The sequence below is a fragment of the Drosophila eugracilis genome, unplaced genomic scaffold (genome assembly GCF_018153835.1).
Source record: "Drosophila eugracilis isolate 14026-0451.02 unplaced genomic scaffold, ASM1815383v1 contig_75, whole genome shotgun sequence".
NCBI classification, from domain to species: Eukaryota; Metazoa; Arthropoda; class Insecta; order Diptera; family Drosophilidae; genus Drosophila; species Drosophila eugracilis.
This window is the reverse complement of record NW_024573645.1, coordinates 1,470,937-1,485,159: the sequence shown is the minus strand read 5'-3', so window position 1 is coordinate 1,485,159 and position 14,223 is coordinate 1,470,937. Positions and strand designations below refer to the sequence as shown.

Below are 14,223 nucleotides of genomic sequence, written 5' to 3'. Positions count from 1 at the left end.
TTGTATACACACCGAGGGAGACAAAATGCCGGAATGCCGGTCGAAACCCGCACTTGAGGTCGCTGGCTAAATGGGCAAATGAAAATGAAAATGAAAATCAACTGAGCTGGAATGAAGAGAGGTTCGGTTTTATTTCGACTGGGTCTTTATTAAAAAACTTTCACCCAAACCTCGCCCACAAAAATGCCAATTAAATGCAAGAATCTGTCCAAAGCTTTGGTTTTGAATTTTCCCATGAAATTCTAGATGTAAAATCGCCCAACCCTCTGTCCTTCACTCATTAGCACAAATCATGGCTGAAGCATGCTGGCGCATATATCATGGCCTAAATAAGCAAAAAAAAAAAAAAAAAGTGGACGAAAATATATGCAGGCCTCGCAAATTATGAGCATTATCATCAGGAATCAGAAGTTGATGGTCAGGGCATAGAAGCTGGCCAAAACCGTAATCCACTGTGGAAATGTACAAATGATTTGCCAGCAAATTGCAACAGCTTTGGTCCTAGCCTGGTCCTGTGGTCATTCCTGCTAAGTGGACAAATCTACCACAAATACGAAAATCACCCTCATTATGGCCAAGAGCGTAAAATTCCTCCTTTTTTTTTGTGCCATCTTTTTTGTGTGTATGTTTTGTTATCGCAATGTCGACAAGACCACTGGCCATGTTAAGAGACAACAGCAGAGTCCAAGCCTCAACTCCTCAAATCCCCCATCGGGCAAAACAAAAAGGCGACAATGTTCACGAGTCGAGGCTGGACTGGACCGCTGTCAGCGGGACTGACACTAAAGTGGTTTAGGGCGATAAGATGCCCGTGGCTAGCTGACTCTTTCCATCTCTCTAACCAAATGCCACTGCCACTGAGTCCGGGCTGTCTGCGGGTCTTTGTGTTTTGGGGGTAAGCTGCGGATCTGGACAAGGATTCCGCTACGGCGCTTCATATGACACGTTTGAGGAGGATGCATGGTGAGGTTGCTGCCAGTGAGTGAGTGGATAAACCAATAGAAAGGTGTTTGAGCAGACGAATTTGAATATTCTATTTTGCATACAAAGAAGACATTTTTTTTAGCAAGAGGTCTGCTCACAATATATTTGTTAATCAATATTAAAAACCAACTCTAAACATCTATCAATAGAAATTTGTTTCATTGAGCATTTACATAACTTTTACTTAATAATCTTTCACTCGAAAAAGAAAAACCTCATCTCGAACAGCATTCGACACGCACTTCCTATATCGACAACCCCTGAAAATGTTTTCCCATTTAATGACAACTGTAAATTACTTATTGGGAAAACTGCTTGAGCAAGCAGAAATCAATCGATTGCCCTTAGTAGCTATCCTAAAATCCAATTGCTAGACCGGCTCAACCGCCGCTCCTTCCCCTCTAAGCCCCCTAAAGCCGAACAGAAATTATATGCAACGCATTGTGGCCAGGACTCTTCGTCTCTCTCTCCCGCTGCTCCTTGCGTTTTTCCATTTATTACAACTAAGTAGACACAACAACACGAGTTGGACCAGTAGGTTGGGGGTCTTAAGGACTTCGGATTTGCTCTTTCTACTTTTTTGTGCTCTTCTTTTGGGTAGTTTCTGTGGCTAAATGGTTTGAGCGATAAATAATGTCCGTTTGTACTTTTAAACGACTTCCTTTCATTTGTTTTTTTTTCTTTCTTTTCGTTTCCCCTCTTTTCGTGAGACGCCGACGACTACTGTTGTTCAAATTGTTTCAACGCCAATACATAATAGCGGCCACGCCCCCGCCCAACGCTCAGACCCCGGATGGGCAGGAAAACAAGCCGTCAAAGATAGCAATCTTCGATTTTACTTCGGCATTTTTTTCCTGGATTTTCCAGGGGTTTCATTTACTAGATGTTGTTGCTGTTGCGGCTGTTCGATTGATGTTGGTCTGGATAAGGAGAATAAAACGACAGGATTCGCCGTATAGTGATGACTACAGTGAGACAAAATGTTGCTATGAAAATGTTCTTAATAATATTTATGTTTTTAAAAATGTTCAAAATTATATCGTTAGGATTCCTGTGCCATTTTAAGGTCTTAGAATATTAAAAAAAAATGGTTATAAATTTGAAAATTCTTTCGTTCTCCAAGTGCACTTTGGATATCTGTACCTCTATTGGATTTTTGTTGCTGTGGCATATAAATCGTTTTATTTCCAAAGCGGTATTATTGAGGATTGGATGACGCCTGTAAGTAGTGATTGTTGTAGTACCCTGTTGTTGCTATTGCTGTTATGTCGCGCTTGAGGTTCCACCGAAGATAAATGGCTCACTTAGCCATCCGCACTGTGGAACAACAACAACAACAACAACAACAACAGGAGTAAGAACAGGAGCAACCACAGAACCAAAAAAGAAAACAAAAATAAGAAAGGGAACATCATCATCATCGTGATAGGTGTGTGCGGTTTAACGCTTCAGGATTGCAGGATTGCCTGAAAGAAAGGCCAAAGGAACGTGCTTCCTATAAAAGCAGGACTTGACAGTTGACTTGGGGGAGCCTAAGACTGACAAATAAAGGTGACTTTATCTGGGGTTTCCCTTGACTGCTATTGTTGCTTAGTAGGGAAAACTGATGGCGGAGGATTAGCCAGGGAAAGATGGTGAGAGCCTGAAGAAGGTGGACCAAATTAAGCCATGAAAACTCAAAGTTCTGAGGAGTTTTAAGATGAGTTATGGGTTGAGCTCTAAAATTTATTTAAGGTTTTGATTTAAGTGTTATATATTTAGAATTATTAAATTCAAAAGCTAAATTTTAATAAATAATCAGGAAACTTATATTGTACGACTGGTTTTGGCTAGTTTATGGACTTCTCAAAAGCCTCAGTTTTAAAAAGCATTGTTATTCTCCCAAATTTATTCAATTAGTCTCATAACAACTCAATTAAACCAATGATATGAAGAGTCTGTCAGTAAGAAAGGATCTTCTCTTCCATCTTAAAACCAAAACACATAGCTCATCCTTCGCCTGGGCAGCTTTGTGCATACACAGACACATAAATCAAACAATAAGTACTCTTTATTATTATTATTTGCACTTTTTGCATACATGGGCACACGGTATTTGCTTAAGCAGCTACGGCCCACAGCCACCAACAAATATATAATGGAGCATACTTCAACTTGGCTTATTGAATAAGTCAGCAGTGAGCAGTCGACAGACGCCACCTAGCCAAAACTTCAATAACAAAACACTCCCCCAGTGGTACTCCAAAAACTTTCGAACGACGCCCCGTCGTTTTGTGTGAATGCCACGCCCCCCCAGCACCCAGCGAGACATCCTCCTCCCGCTTAAATGGAAATCTCCAAGCGAAACAACATAATTTGCATAAAATTGACGTTAAAGGTTACCAAACAGCCGCAGTAGCAACAGCAGCTACAAACATTTACTTAGGCATCTACGGGAATTCTTTGCCTTTCTCCATGTTACATTTTTCTTTTTTTTTTGGGTGCCCAGAGTGCTCATATTAATAACCTTAAATCAATTCCATTATGCTGGGACCCAGGAAAAACACGCGTTAAATTAATTTTGCCTTTATTTGCGGCAAAAGTATGCGAAAAGTGCAGGAAAAGGGTTGAACAAATTTCCCACAAATTACATGCGTGTAAAAACGCGCGCGTGTTTTCGCTGCTCCCTTACTTTTTTTTGGCGTTTTTTGCCGCGTCTCTGTGAGTCACTCATAAAGGCATTAAATTAGGGATGTTATACAGTATATCCTTACGAAAGCAAGTGAAAATAATATTAGATATATGGAACATAACTCGATTTCCATTATAATTACATCTTCGGTTAGCCCTTCTTGAGCATTTAAACTAATTAATTAGCAAATTTGCAGGCGTTAAAATGTTCGCCGACAGAAAAAGAAAACATACATAAATCTTGTCGCACACCAGGACATCAACCCATACACATACTCATATGCCACAGAGAAAATGCCCACGGGGCGTATGTTTTTGTGTGTGTTTCGAAAGGGGAAGCAGATTTCTCATACGCCGTGTGGGCTGGTCCAACATTTCCGTTGATGCGAGCCAATTTCAGATGGGAGAAACGCTAGCTAATGAGAATGGAAGGCAAAGCAGACAGAACATTTGGAAACCTATACTTTAGACTAAAAGGAGTTTTGTGGACCGGAAATTGCTAACTAAAAAAGGTTGATAACCTTTAATTTAACTATGAAAATACTTTATTTTTAACACCAAAACCATTGTTTTTTATTTACTATGACTTTTTGCTGATCAAATAAATAATTATTTTACGAAAAACCTAATTTATTTAGCTAACCTTTGACCTCAAGCCAACCCGAAATAAATCTCGAACCCGCAGCTAATTTCAGCTGAAGTCAAGCGTGGAAAAGCGATTACCAAAACGGATTTTTGCTACTGGTTAAAACAGCTTTTTGGCCAGCAACAAAGCGATAAGCGGGTATAAAAATAAAGGACAAAATAATAAACTCGCTGACCACGGACCAAAAGTGTTTCGGTTCGCTCAAGAGTGAAGGAAATGCGATGATAACGCGCTGATTGGGCACAAAAAGGGTCCCTTCGCTGGAATATATATATAAATAAATAAAGATACAGATAGAGAAACAGGGCATAAACAGTTTTCGGGGGCTCCCCGGGGAACCATTTCAGCCAATTAGGGGGCAGTCAGTATCCTTTAGACCCATGCAAATGTCTGGTCCTTGTGCGTGAACAGATTATCAAATTAGCGTAAATGTTATTGGCCTCCTTGGGAATCGGAATCGCTGACACTTCGGAACCCAACAAACACACACACACATGACTTTTTGGTGGAAATTTTCAATTTCCTGTCAACTTCTGGTGAGGTGATACCACCAAAAAGGCGATGGAAAACCCAAAAGCCTGCCCCGAGACATGATAAAACGCAAATCCTTTACATGATTTAGGCAGCCTAGTCTCAACCTTGCCACTTGTCAGCCATAAAAAATAAAATTCTCGTTCATTTTATTTGTATACCAACATATGAAAAACACTTTTATATAGAATTTACAGAGGGGCATCTCACTCTGTAAGCCAGAGGCTATCAAATGGCCCACAACTTTTGCCCAAATCCGCTTAAATGTTATAGTTACTTGGACCGCACTTTCTCCACTTCTCTCATCTTTTCTGTAACATTTTTGCTGGACAAAGGTGCTTAAGGGGCTGTGTGAGTGAGTTGCAAATGCTGGGATCAGAGTGTGACGGTGTTGATAGCAACTGTTATTTAAATACATATTCATTTTTATTGTTTTTCCCTTAAGGGTACTGCTGAAAGGGTTGGAAATGCAAAGAAAAGTTGAGGAAGAGAAGTAAAACTAGCTAATGTCATAGTAAAATGTAGTTATGGCGAATTATCAGCTTTAAATTGGACTACCTGAAAGGCTTTTATATAATATTTTATTGTGGTTAGAATATTTTAAGGAAAGTAAATTTTTTTTTTTTTATATAAACGTCTTTAAAATTAACTTAATGACTTAATCAGAAATATGAAACCATCTTAATGAAATGATTTCTTTTTTGGTAATAACGCCATTGTTCTCATTCCACCTTTTCTTTTTCCTTTTTTTTACCCCATAGGTCCTTTACAAAATCCTAACATTTCCCCCTTTTCAACCATTTCCTTCTGACAAAACAATTAAAATTAATGTTCCACTATTTGCACAACAGCTGTGCTGCATTTGATATTTTTCTCGTACGTCCACAAAACATTCGTCATCCTCTGCTGGTAAACTCTCTTTTTTGGCAACTCCACAGGGAAAAAAGGTAAGCACTGTGGCTCCCTTTGGGCCAACAAAATGCAAATGTTGGTAAACAGAAACCTTTTGTTACTCACTCGCGACAGCTTCCACCGTTTCGGTGTGACATATGAGTCGAATATGTTGCAAATTCAATATTTGCCAACAATTTTGCAATGTTTCTTCTTGTTTTTCGTACATTTTTTACTCCGACGTTACCTTGTTTTTTCTCTTCTTTTTTTTTGATTTGGACCTTGTCCCAAAACGACAGTTGTAGCTGGCAAACAAAAGCAGCAGCGGCAACAACAACAACTCCGCCACTGCCATGAACAAAAAATGTTTTAAACAAATAAAAGTTAAAAGCATTTGATGGATCATTTACAAAAGATGTCCAATGGGGACTTGGGTTTAAAGAAGTCGAAATGCCCTAAAATTTGTGTATTTTTTTTGAGATTATCTAAATTTTTATTTAATTTTTAGGAAATATTTTGTTATTAGTATTGATTTGGATTTTTATAAAATTTTTAAAGACCCTTTATGGAGTTGTGCTTTCTTGTATTTAACTATCATTAATTTTATGATTAAATATAGCTTTTTCCTATAAAATTTACCTTAGTAAATAGTTTAGTTTAAAATACAAAAGGCTTAAGTCTTTACGGTTATCATTTTAAATCTTAATTAGTAAAATACTTTTCTTAGTTTTCCAAATATTCACATTAAAAGTTAACCACAAATATTCGAATATTTCTTAAAACAAAATAGTTATCCTCTAAAATCCTTAGAATTAATCACTAAGATTTTAATAATTCCTTCTTTATTACCCAAAATATTTCATAAGCAAATGTGTTGCCAAAGCCCTCTCACATTAACCCTCTGATGGCCGGCGGGCAACTGCTGAAACTGACCGGCCGAAATGTCTGTTTGTCCTTACACCGCCCCCTGACCACCACCCAGCCAACGTCCTTCGGTTTGCTCCAGTTAACGTGTGCTTTGTTTAACGAATCGTGCAAATGCGGGTGGAATCGGAATCGGAATCGGAATCGCATTTGGGAATGGGTTTGTTTCGGGGATTGTTAAGGGACCCGGAACTGCAGGCCTGGAAAATGATGAGCAGTTTATTTTGCACACTTTTTTTTTTGGGTATTTTTTTCCAGAATGGCTGTTGTTGTTTGGGCATTTATTTGATTATGGCGAGTATTTTATTTTTCAATCAAAGTGCGGCGCCGCACATTAAATTTTGATTGTTTTTCGGCTATGAAAATCACAGCAAAAAGTTTCCACCGCAACAACAAGTTATTTTGATGGCTACATAATGGGCATGAACTCCCCAAAGACAAACCTCCCTCGCCTTCGATGCCATTGAAACTTCAGAGCATAAAAACCCTGACCAAGGCAAATTGCTTCAGGCATTTGGCCAAAATGATGATAATTAGCCGGCAAGAACCGAAAAACCCAGCAAGTACAAAAAGTAAAAGTCAAATCAAAAACTAAACAAAAGTGGCGAGGAAATTACCGCGACTTGGGGTGTGGAGAGAGAATGGGTGTCAGTCATGTCCCAATGTGAAAATTAACTTGTAAGGATGACTGGAGAGCAAACACCTCCGAACTGGAGTCCTGCGAGGATAACGATTTACAATCAGGAGCCAGCACTGAAGGCGCCAAGCGCCAAGCACAAAGCGTCAAAATAAAAACTTTTGCATTTCATGCTCGACTTTCTGGCTCGCGAAGATTTTCTCGAGTGCGATTAAATTGTTTTAATGGTTTTTGTTTCTTGGCAATACAAAAATGTTCGAAGAAAGTGGGAAGTTGAGGTGGTAAGCCGCTTAAAGTTTTGACTTTTTAATGGTCCACATTTTGTGGTTGTTATGGGAGAAGGGGAACTAATTGTGGCCAAAACAACAAAATCGTTTAGAAGCGTCGCCGCGTTAAATTATCTTTTATTGGGGAAGGAGTATTAGGTAAGAAAACGAGGATAGAGGAAAGATTTGCATAATTTTTAGGTCTTAAGATTGATCGAATTAATTGAGTTTAAAATGTCTAAAAATATATCTAAAACTGTTTCTTATGTTTTTTTAATTTAAATTATATCCAAATTTAAACAAAGTTTCGGTATATCCTTTTAGCCTCAAGAACTCTCTTTTATTATTATAACATTCCCTGTCAGGCAATCTCTGGCAGTGCCAAGTTCATTAAAAGCAACCAGAATTCTTTTACCCTTTTGTGTAGTCATCTTCAGTGACCAGACTGACCATTCACATGCACGACTCTCCTCAATCTTTCCACCCTTATGAACAGGACATCCAGCGTAGCAGCAGGACATTCAGTGGAAGCAACCCTGGCACTTGGCTCTTAATTAAAGTTAAGCCCCAAAGAAAATGCCAGCAAGTGTTGGCAACGCACAACAGAAATTAACAATTATGAATTTAACAAGAAATTATACTACAACTTGGGTCAAATTAGATTTTTATTGTTTAGAGCAGAATTATGCAAATGCGACAGAGACAAAGGCAATTAACAAAGGCTGCAAAAAATAAAAAAGCAAAATAATTAATGTTACTGGGCAATCGTGCGTATGAGTAATCTACTCAGTCAGTTCTTCTCCTTGAAAATCTCAACCATCATCATCATCATCATTATAGCCATCGTCTTGGCCTTGCGGTTAGCCTGGCTTGAGGTTTTGTCAACCTTTTTGGAGCAGCTGGTCAAAGTTTTTGCCACCACCAGGAATTATTCATGGCAGGCCAGGACCAACAGGACCAGCAAGACCAGGATATGAAGGCACGCCTCGAGCGTGTAGCAAACTAATTACCCCCAACCCGAAGATATCCAGGCACTATCCCATCCCCTATGTTTGTTTGTTTGCTTGTTTGTGAGACATGTGTGCCTTGTCTGCTCGCCTTTTAATAGTTTCATAAGCTCCATTTAAGATTCGCCGACACATGTCCTATGGAATGGTGGCGAGGTTCGCATACATTAGACCCAATCTCCAGCGAACAACAAAGAAACATTTACATTGACATAAATTGATATCAGAGCGTTTATGTCTTCATTGAGATAAGACAGACAGACTGAATGGAGGGCGGAGGGCGTGCCATTAATTGACATATTTATGAGGGTATCCTTGTAGCCCTGATTTGATTAAGACGTTGAGTGTTGGTTCTGCTGGTTGGGAAGGTAAGGTCCTGGACAGAGAATGGCTTGTTTATCTTTTTCTTGGTACTAAAATAGTTTACGTTTTGTGATTAATAAGAAGGAAGTATATTTAATCAATTATATTTTAGTATATTATTGCTTTTAAATAAGAATATTATTGTCTTAAAGAACTTTTAAGAACCACCAAGAACATTTTTATATATTTTTTAATTTGTATGTGCTTAGATTCTAAGCTAATCCATGCCATTCTTAACTTTCTCCTTACTAAATCCCTAATATTAACATTTAGCAAGCCCCATAAAGCACGGTCCCCAAAGGGACACAATAATTGCCCTAAGCCGAGACGTTATTAAACTAATAATTTACATGGACACACATTGTCGTTAAAAACAATTTCGTGCACATAAAGATAAAACCTTTGAGATTTATAAGCGAGTTGGTCGAGTGCCCCCTCCTCAAATCCAAGTCATAAACATATTTAAAGCGATAAAAAGGTCGAAGCTCACTCCACTTATATTTTTTTTTGTGACTGTTGTTCAGTTTGGCGTAAGTAAACTTATTGAATGTCTTAAGTTTAGCTTTTCCCGTTTGTTGACCGCCTTCTGCTTGTTTTCATTTCATTTTTATGACAACGTTTAGAAATTTGTTGTACATTTTCCTGTCGCTGCTGTTTGTCTTTCCACTGCCGCCTCTTTTGGCCACATTTAGCCGAATCTTCGACCCCCGGATTCCGCTTGTATTGACATTTGATCTTTATGTTGGTCCTGGCTCTATGCTCGTGTGTCGCTTTGTTTGTCTGCAGGCATCTTTTTATGACTCGAGTGTGTTTGCCTTTTGGCTTTTGTGCATGCCATAAAAAGCGGCGACAAGAAAAAGCGTCTTCGAAATCAAACTTCTGGCCAGAATGCTCGGAGGGTGTGGGTGCCACAAATATGAGGTCATCTGTTATGAACGCCTTCGGATGGCTTGAGAAGCCCTTGGGCAAATACAACTTGGGGTCGAGACGAAGTAAACTGACTAAAGATGGCAAGGTTCAATGAGTTTGACTGCGGAAATGGAAGCTTATTGGGGGCTTCCAAGAATCGATGAAATTTATATACAAGAATCTTAAAAAAAAAATCATATGGTAATCAACTAGTTCCCTAACAACACATAGCTTTACAATAAGTAAAATAAGAAATCTACATTTCACCAGCCCCACACCAAGCTTTCAAAACTTCGTTTTCAATTAATATGAAATCAAGCATTAAAATTGAATTAGCAAACCGAAACTAAGAACAAATGTTTTCTCGGTCTGTCTGGTTTTTGGCCTGGGCGAAAAACTTGGCAGCAACTTTGGCCAATTAGAAAATTATGTTGTTCGGCGTACAAGGACAATATGTTGCCCACTTTGGCAGCGTCTTGAGACATCGTCTGAGTTCCTTAGATATGGTCCCACGAAAACCGACCGCCCCGCTTCCTACAAAATAGTAAATATTGTTTAGTCATTTTGGTGAGCGCTAATTTTGTATGTTAGCCGGCGGCCAAACCTGCCAAAAGTTCAGCCAACAAACAAAAGCGATAATTACAAGAAAACAAGCCGAGAACCAGGAGGATTGGCTGGAGTGGAGGAGCACTGGAGCACTGGATGCCAGGACAACTTGCCGTCGAAACTTTCTTTGCATTAGTTTTATGTGCTGGCGAATGCAAATAATTTCTCAAAAATTAAAAGCAGAAGGAAACAACTTTTTGACTTCTACAGAGCTATTCTTTATTTATTTTTGAGGCTTATCGGCACTGAGTAAATTATTTATTTTTGATTTAGTTTTGTGATTCATTTGTTTCTTTGTAATTATACTTAAACCAAGACTTCTTGGTTATAGATAACCTCATAGCTTTAATCTCTTTAGCTATTAAAATGAATTGAAAAAATAATCATTTCTTATGTTCGCTTTTAATTATCTGGAATTTCCGTTTCCTTATCTAGCCTTCAAATTTAAATTTTCTAAAATTCCAAGTACTATGACGTAATTTGAAAACAATTTATACATTTTAAAAGTGATATGAAATCAAAGAGTCAGTGGTTTTTAAGACCTTAAAATCTTCCATATAATTAATAATAAAAATTTCTTGTATTTTTTTTCAGTGTGTGCCAAGTCGTCTGTCAGAAAGGGTTCGCAGTTTATGTGGCTGTCTAACGGCATTTAACCTACGCCACTATAATTCACGCCATTCCTCGACATCCCCGGCATTTAAATGCAGCTTGCGCGGGTCCTTCCCCTTACAGAAATCCAGGATCATCGTCCCGGGAGTCCCACGATAAGCCAAACATGATTTTACGACAATGTTATTACCATCAGCGGTAGCAGCCAAGCACAGCAGCTAAACGTTGGCAGAAGTCGGAGGAATCCCCGCGGCATCCTCTCCCCCTGTTTTCCTGTATGTTTGTATTGTGTTTGTTGAGTCGAAATCGGAGAGTGAAGGCTGGTGCGAAGGGGCTCGAGACCCTGGGGTTATACGGATGATGCTGACGTCGCCGTGATTGTTTAAAGTTATGAATAATTAAATATTTGTGCAGGTTATGGGAGTCGACAACTCTCAAACTTTATCCAAGGGTTTCATTTCATTAAAATGAGGTTGGTATGGTAAAAAATGGTAGGTACAAAATTAACAGAATTTCTTGATCAATCTGTGATGATCTACTTAGTTGTTTGAACATTTTTGTAACCTTTTTTATTAATTAAGAACTTATTTTTCTTTTTTTTTTTCATTTCAAAAAGTATAATCATAAATTCCGTAAATAATTTATAAGAAATCTCTGTTCAAGAGCTGACGGAAGTCGTTCTTAACATTTTTAAAGCTTTAGAAATTATAAAAAGATTTCTATTATAAATTTTTTTAATCCGAAAATGATTGAATAAAATTCCCTCAATTAAATTCAAATGTGATGACAAATCTAGAGTTAGTCATAATTTCAAATGGGAAACATTTCGTTGAGCTAAAAACAGATTAATATACTTTCTACAGTGTTGAATTCTGAACAGATAAGCGTAAGCACTCAGCACACACTCACACAAAACCACATTTAAAACGAGCTTGATCTCAACATAATGCAATCAGTTTTTAATTGAGCTTCAACCATGGCACACTGGACCCTTGCCGTTCTTCTCACGATCTCCGTTCTTCTGGGCCTTAGCCAAGCCTATTCAAGTTGCGATGCAGATGGAAACTCTCTCTGTGTAAAATCAGAAAATTGTAAGCCGGGTACCTATAACTCATTCGAGTCGGGATGCGTGCCCGGTGCAGTTTGCTGCACTTATGAAAACGTAAGTGCTATATGAAATATTTCATTTATTTTTTAATTTAAAAGAATTTAATTTTCAATGTATAGATAAATATACCCTGTGGTGTGCAAAAACAAGACAAATGTGTCATTAAGGGCAGATGCACATTGCCTTTCAATTATCGCTCAGGCGAAGATTGTCCGCAAGATTTTGAGTGCTGCCAAATTACAAAAGTAAGAATTGAGAACCAAAATGCTGTACTTTTATTAATTTTTGTATTTTCCTTTGTAGAAAATTCCCCTCACCATTAAAGGCGAACGATTATAAATAATTGATCAACAAGAAATACAAAAAGAGCGTTAATTAAAAAAACTTTTGAAGTTATTTATTCTTATTATGTTTATAAATTTATTGTTCGTTTTTGAAAAACAATCTAATAAAGGCGCATCTCAAAAATTAAAAAAATACCTCAAATATGTTATCAGAAAAAATTAATTAGCCTTATTAATGGCGATCTCCCTTTGGTGAAATCACTTAAGTACCAATGTACTAATTATAATTATGCATTGTAAGTTAATAAAGATCGGTTCAAAAAACTGAATTACTTGGAGATGCGGGGCATCGATCCCCGTACCTCTCACATGCTAAGCGAGCGCTCTACCATCTGAGCTACATCCCCTCTTGCACTTCCGCTCCCAAAATGGTGTTTCAAAATTAATGGTATCTATATAGATATACCTTCTAAAACATGCAGTTTACCTTGTACACAGATAACAAAAAAACAACCAAACAAGTTGTCTGCATTTAATTTAAACTTCACTATTTTGTCTAATTTTAGCGATCGGTCGCTCATTTTGCCTTCTTGGCCGCGCTTAAAACAAGAGGCTCAATGGTCTAGGGGTATGATTCTCGCTTTGGGTGCGAGAGGTCCCGGGTTCAAATCCCGGTTGAGCCCGGAATATCCTTTTTTTATTCTTGGCATTACATTTTGCTATGTATTGTATTTGTTAATATTTGTTTTTTTTAAATGTTGATCATATTGTTTCCATAGTGTTTTCTTTTTATACTATAAACTATTTTTATAATTTTAATCATAATTTAACCCTAAATATCTGAATTTAGGGCATTCAGTTCAATAGCTAGCCTAAAAAAATTGTTTTCTAAAATTCCATTAACCAGTTTTCACTGCTATTGTTTCTAACCATCGTGTCAGCCCATAAACTGGTTTGACTTAAGTTGCATAATAATGTCGTAGCCAATTTCACAATATGTTGACAACGAAATTAAATTGGTATCGAATCAATCTGTGTCATTGCATTAAACACTTTGAATGCTTTTAACGTGATATGTTGACCAAGCGAAAAACTTATGATCGTGGTCATGAATAGTAAGCAAGAAATCTATTTATAGGCCTATATATAGGCTTATATTGCATTTGGCCACAGTGTTGGCCCTTAGGTCCTTGTAGCACTGAAAATCGAATACCGTTATATGGGGATGTAGCTCAGATGGTAGAGCGCTCGCTTAGCATGTGAGAGGTACGGGGATCGATGCCCCGCATCTCCAAGGATATTCATCTTTTTTATATTAATTTTTTTTTTTTAAATTAACATTTGGAATGAATATAGGTTTCTATTAAATTTTCTTGTTATTTTGCTCAAACGTTAAACATTATGTACCATCGTTTTTCGTTAAAATAAATTCTCTAGTTATCATAGGTTAAATACTAACTGTCACTCTTAAAAAATATATTGAACAAAATGTTTCATGCTTTAGGAATTGGTGAAATCTCATGTATATTATCCTGCAGTACTGAACATGTTCCTATGATATAAAAACTATTTTATTTAATTATTAAAATTATATTTAAATTTATATTCTTTTAATATTTAAAAATTGTTCAATTATAAATAAAAAGAAAATAACACCATTGGAGATGCGGGGCATCGATCCCCGTACCTCTCACATGCTAAGCGAGCGCTCTACCATCTGAGCTACATCCCCTGTTGATCGCGAGCGGCCAAAATCGCTTCTGGCTTCACAACATCAAATTGGAA

At 37.6% G+C, this 14,223-nt stretch overlaps 1 protein-coding gene and 4 non-coding genes across 5 annotated transcripts; 3 read left to right on the top strand and 2 right to left on the bottom strand.

Annotated features, from left to right (window-relative positions):
* The first annotated feature begins 11,993 nt into the window (after positions 1-11,993).
* LOC108106643 lies at positions 11,994-12,584 on the top strand. The gene is made up of 3 exons (XM_017213895.2): positions 11,994-12,208; positions 12,274-12,399; positions 12,458-12,584. Exons 1-3 carry the CDS (start codon positions 12,023-12,025, stop codon positions 12,491-12,493), a joined length of 348 nt encoding a protein of 115 aa, XP_017069384.1. The 5' UTR covers positions 11,994-12,022; the 3' UTR covers positions 12,494-12,584.
* Positions 12,585-12,772: 188 nt separating this feature from the next.
* Trnaa-agc lies at positions 12,773-12,845 on the bottom strand. The gene has a single exon. It is a non-coding gene; the product is annotated as a tRNA-Ala (tRNA).
* Positions 12,846-13,049: 204 nt separating this feature from the next.
* Trnap-ugg lies at positions 13,050-13,121 on the top strand. Its single transcript has one exon. It is a non-coding gene; the product is annotated as a tRNA-Pro (tRNA).
* Positions 13,122-13,659: 538 nt separating this feature from the next.
* Positions 13,660-13,732, top strand: Trnaa-agc. The gene has a single exon. It is a non-coding gene; the product is annotated as a tRNA-Ala (tRNA).
* A 365-nt stretch (positions 13,733-14,097) lies between these two features.
* Positions 14,098-14,170, bottom strand: Trnaa-agc. Its single transcript has one exon. It is a non-coding gene; the product is annotated as a tRNA-Ala (tRNA).
* Between the last annotated feature and the right edge of the window lie 53 nt (positions 14,171-14,223).

What these genes read in the sequence shown, in the direction of transcription:
- LOC108106643 (XM_017213895.2), top strand. Translation starts at nt 12,023, where the DNA reads ATGGCACACTGGACCCTTGCCGTTCTTCTCACGATCTCCGTTCTTCTG. An exon ending in TTTGCTGCACTTATGAAAAC is followed by an intron (nt 12,209 to 12,273) that starts GTAAGTGCTATA and finishes TTCAATGTATAG; the next exon opens with ATAAATATACCCTGTGGTGT. An exon ending in AGTGCTGCCAAATTACAAAA is followed by an intron (nt 12,400 to 12,457) that starts GTAAGAATTGAG and finishes TTTCCTTTGTAG; the next exon opens with AAAATTCCCCTCACCATTAA.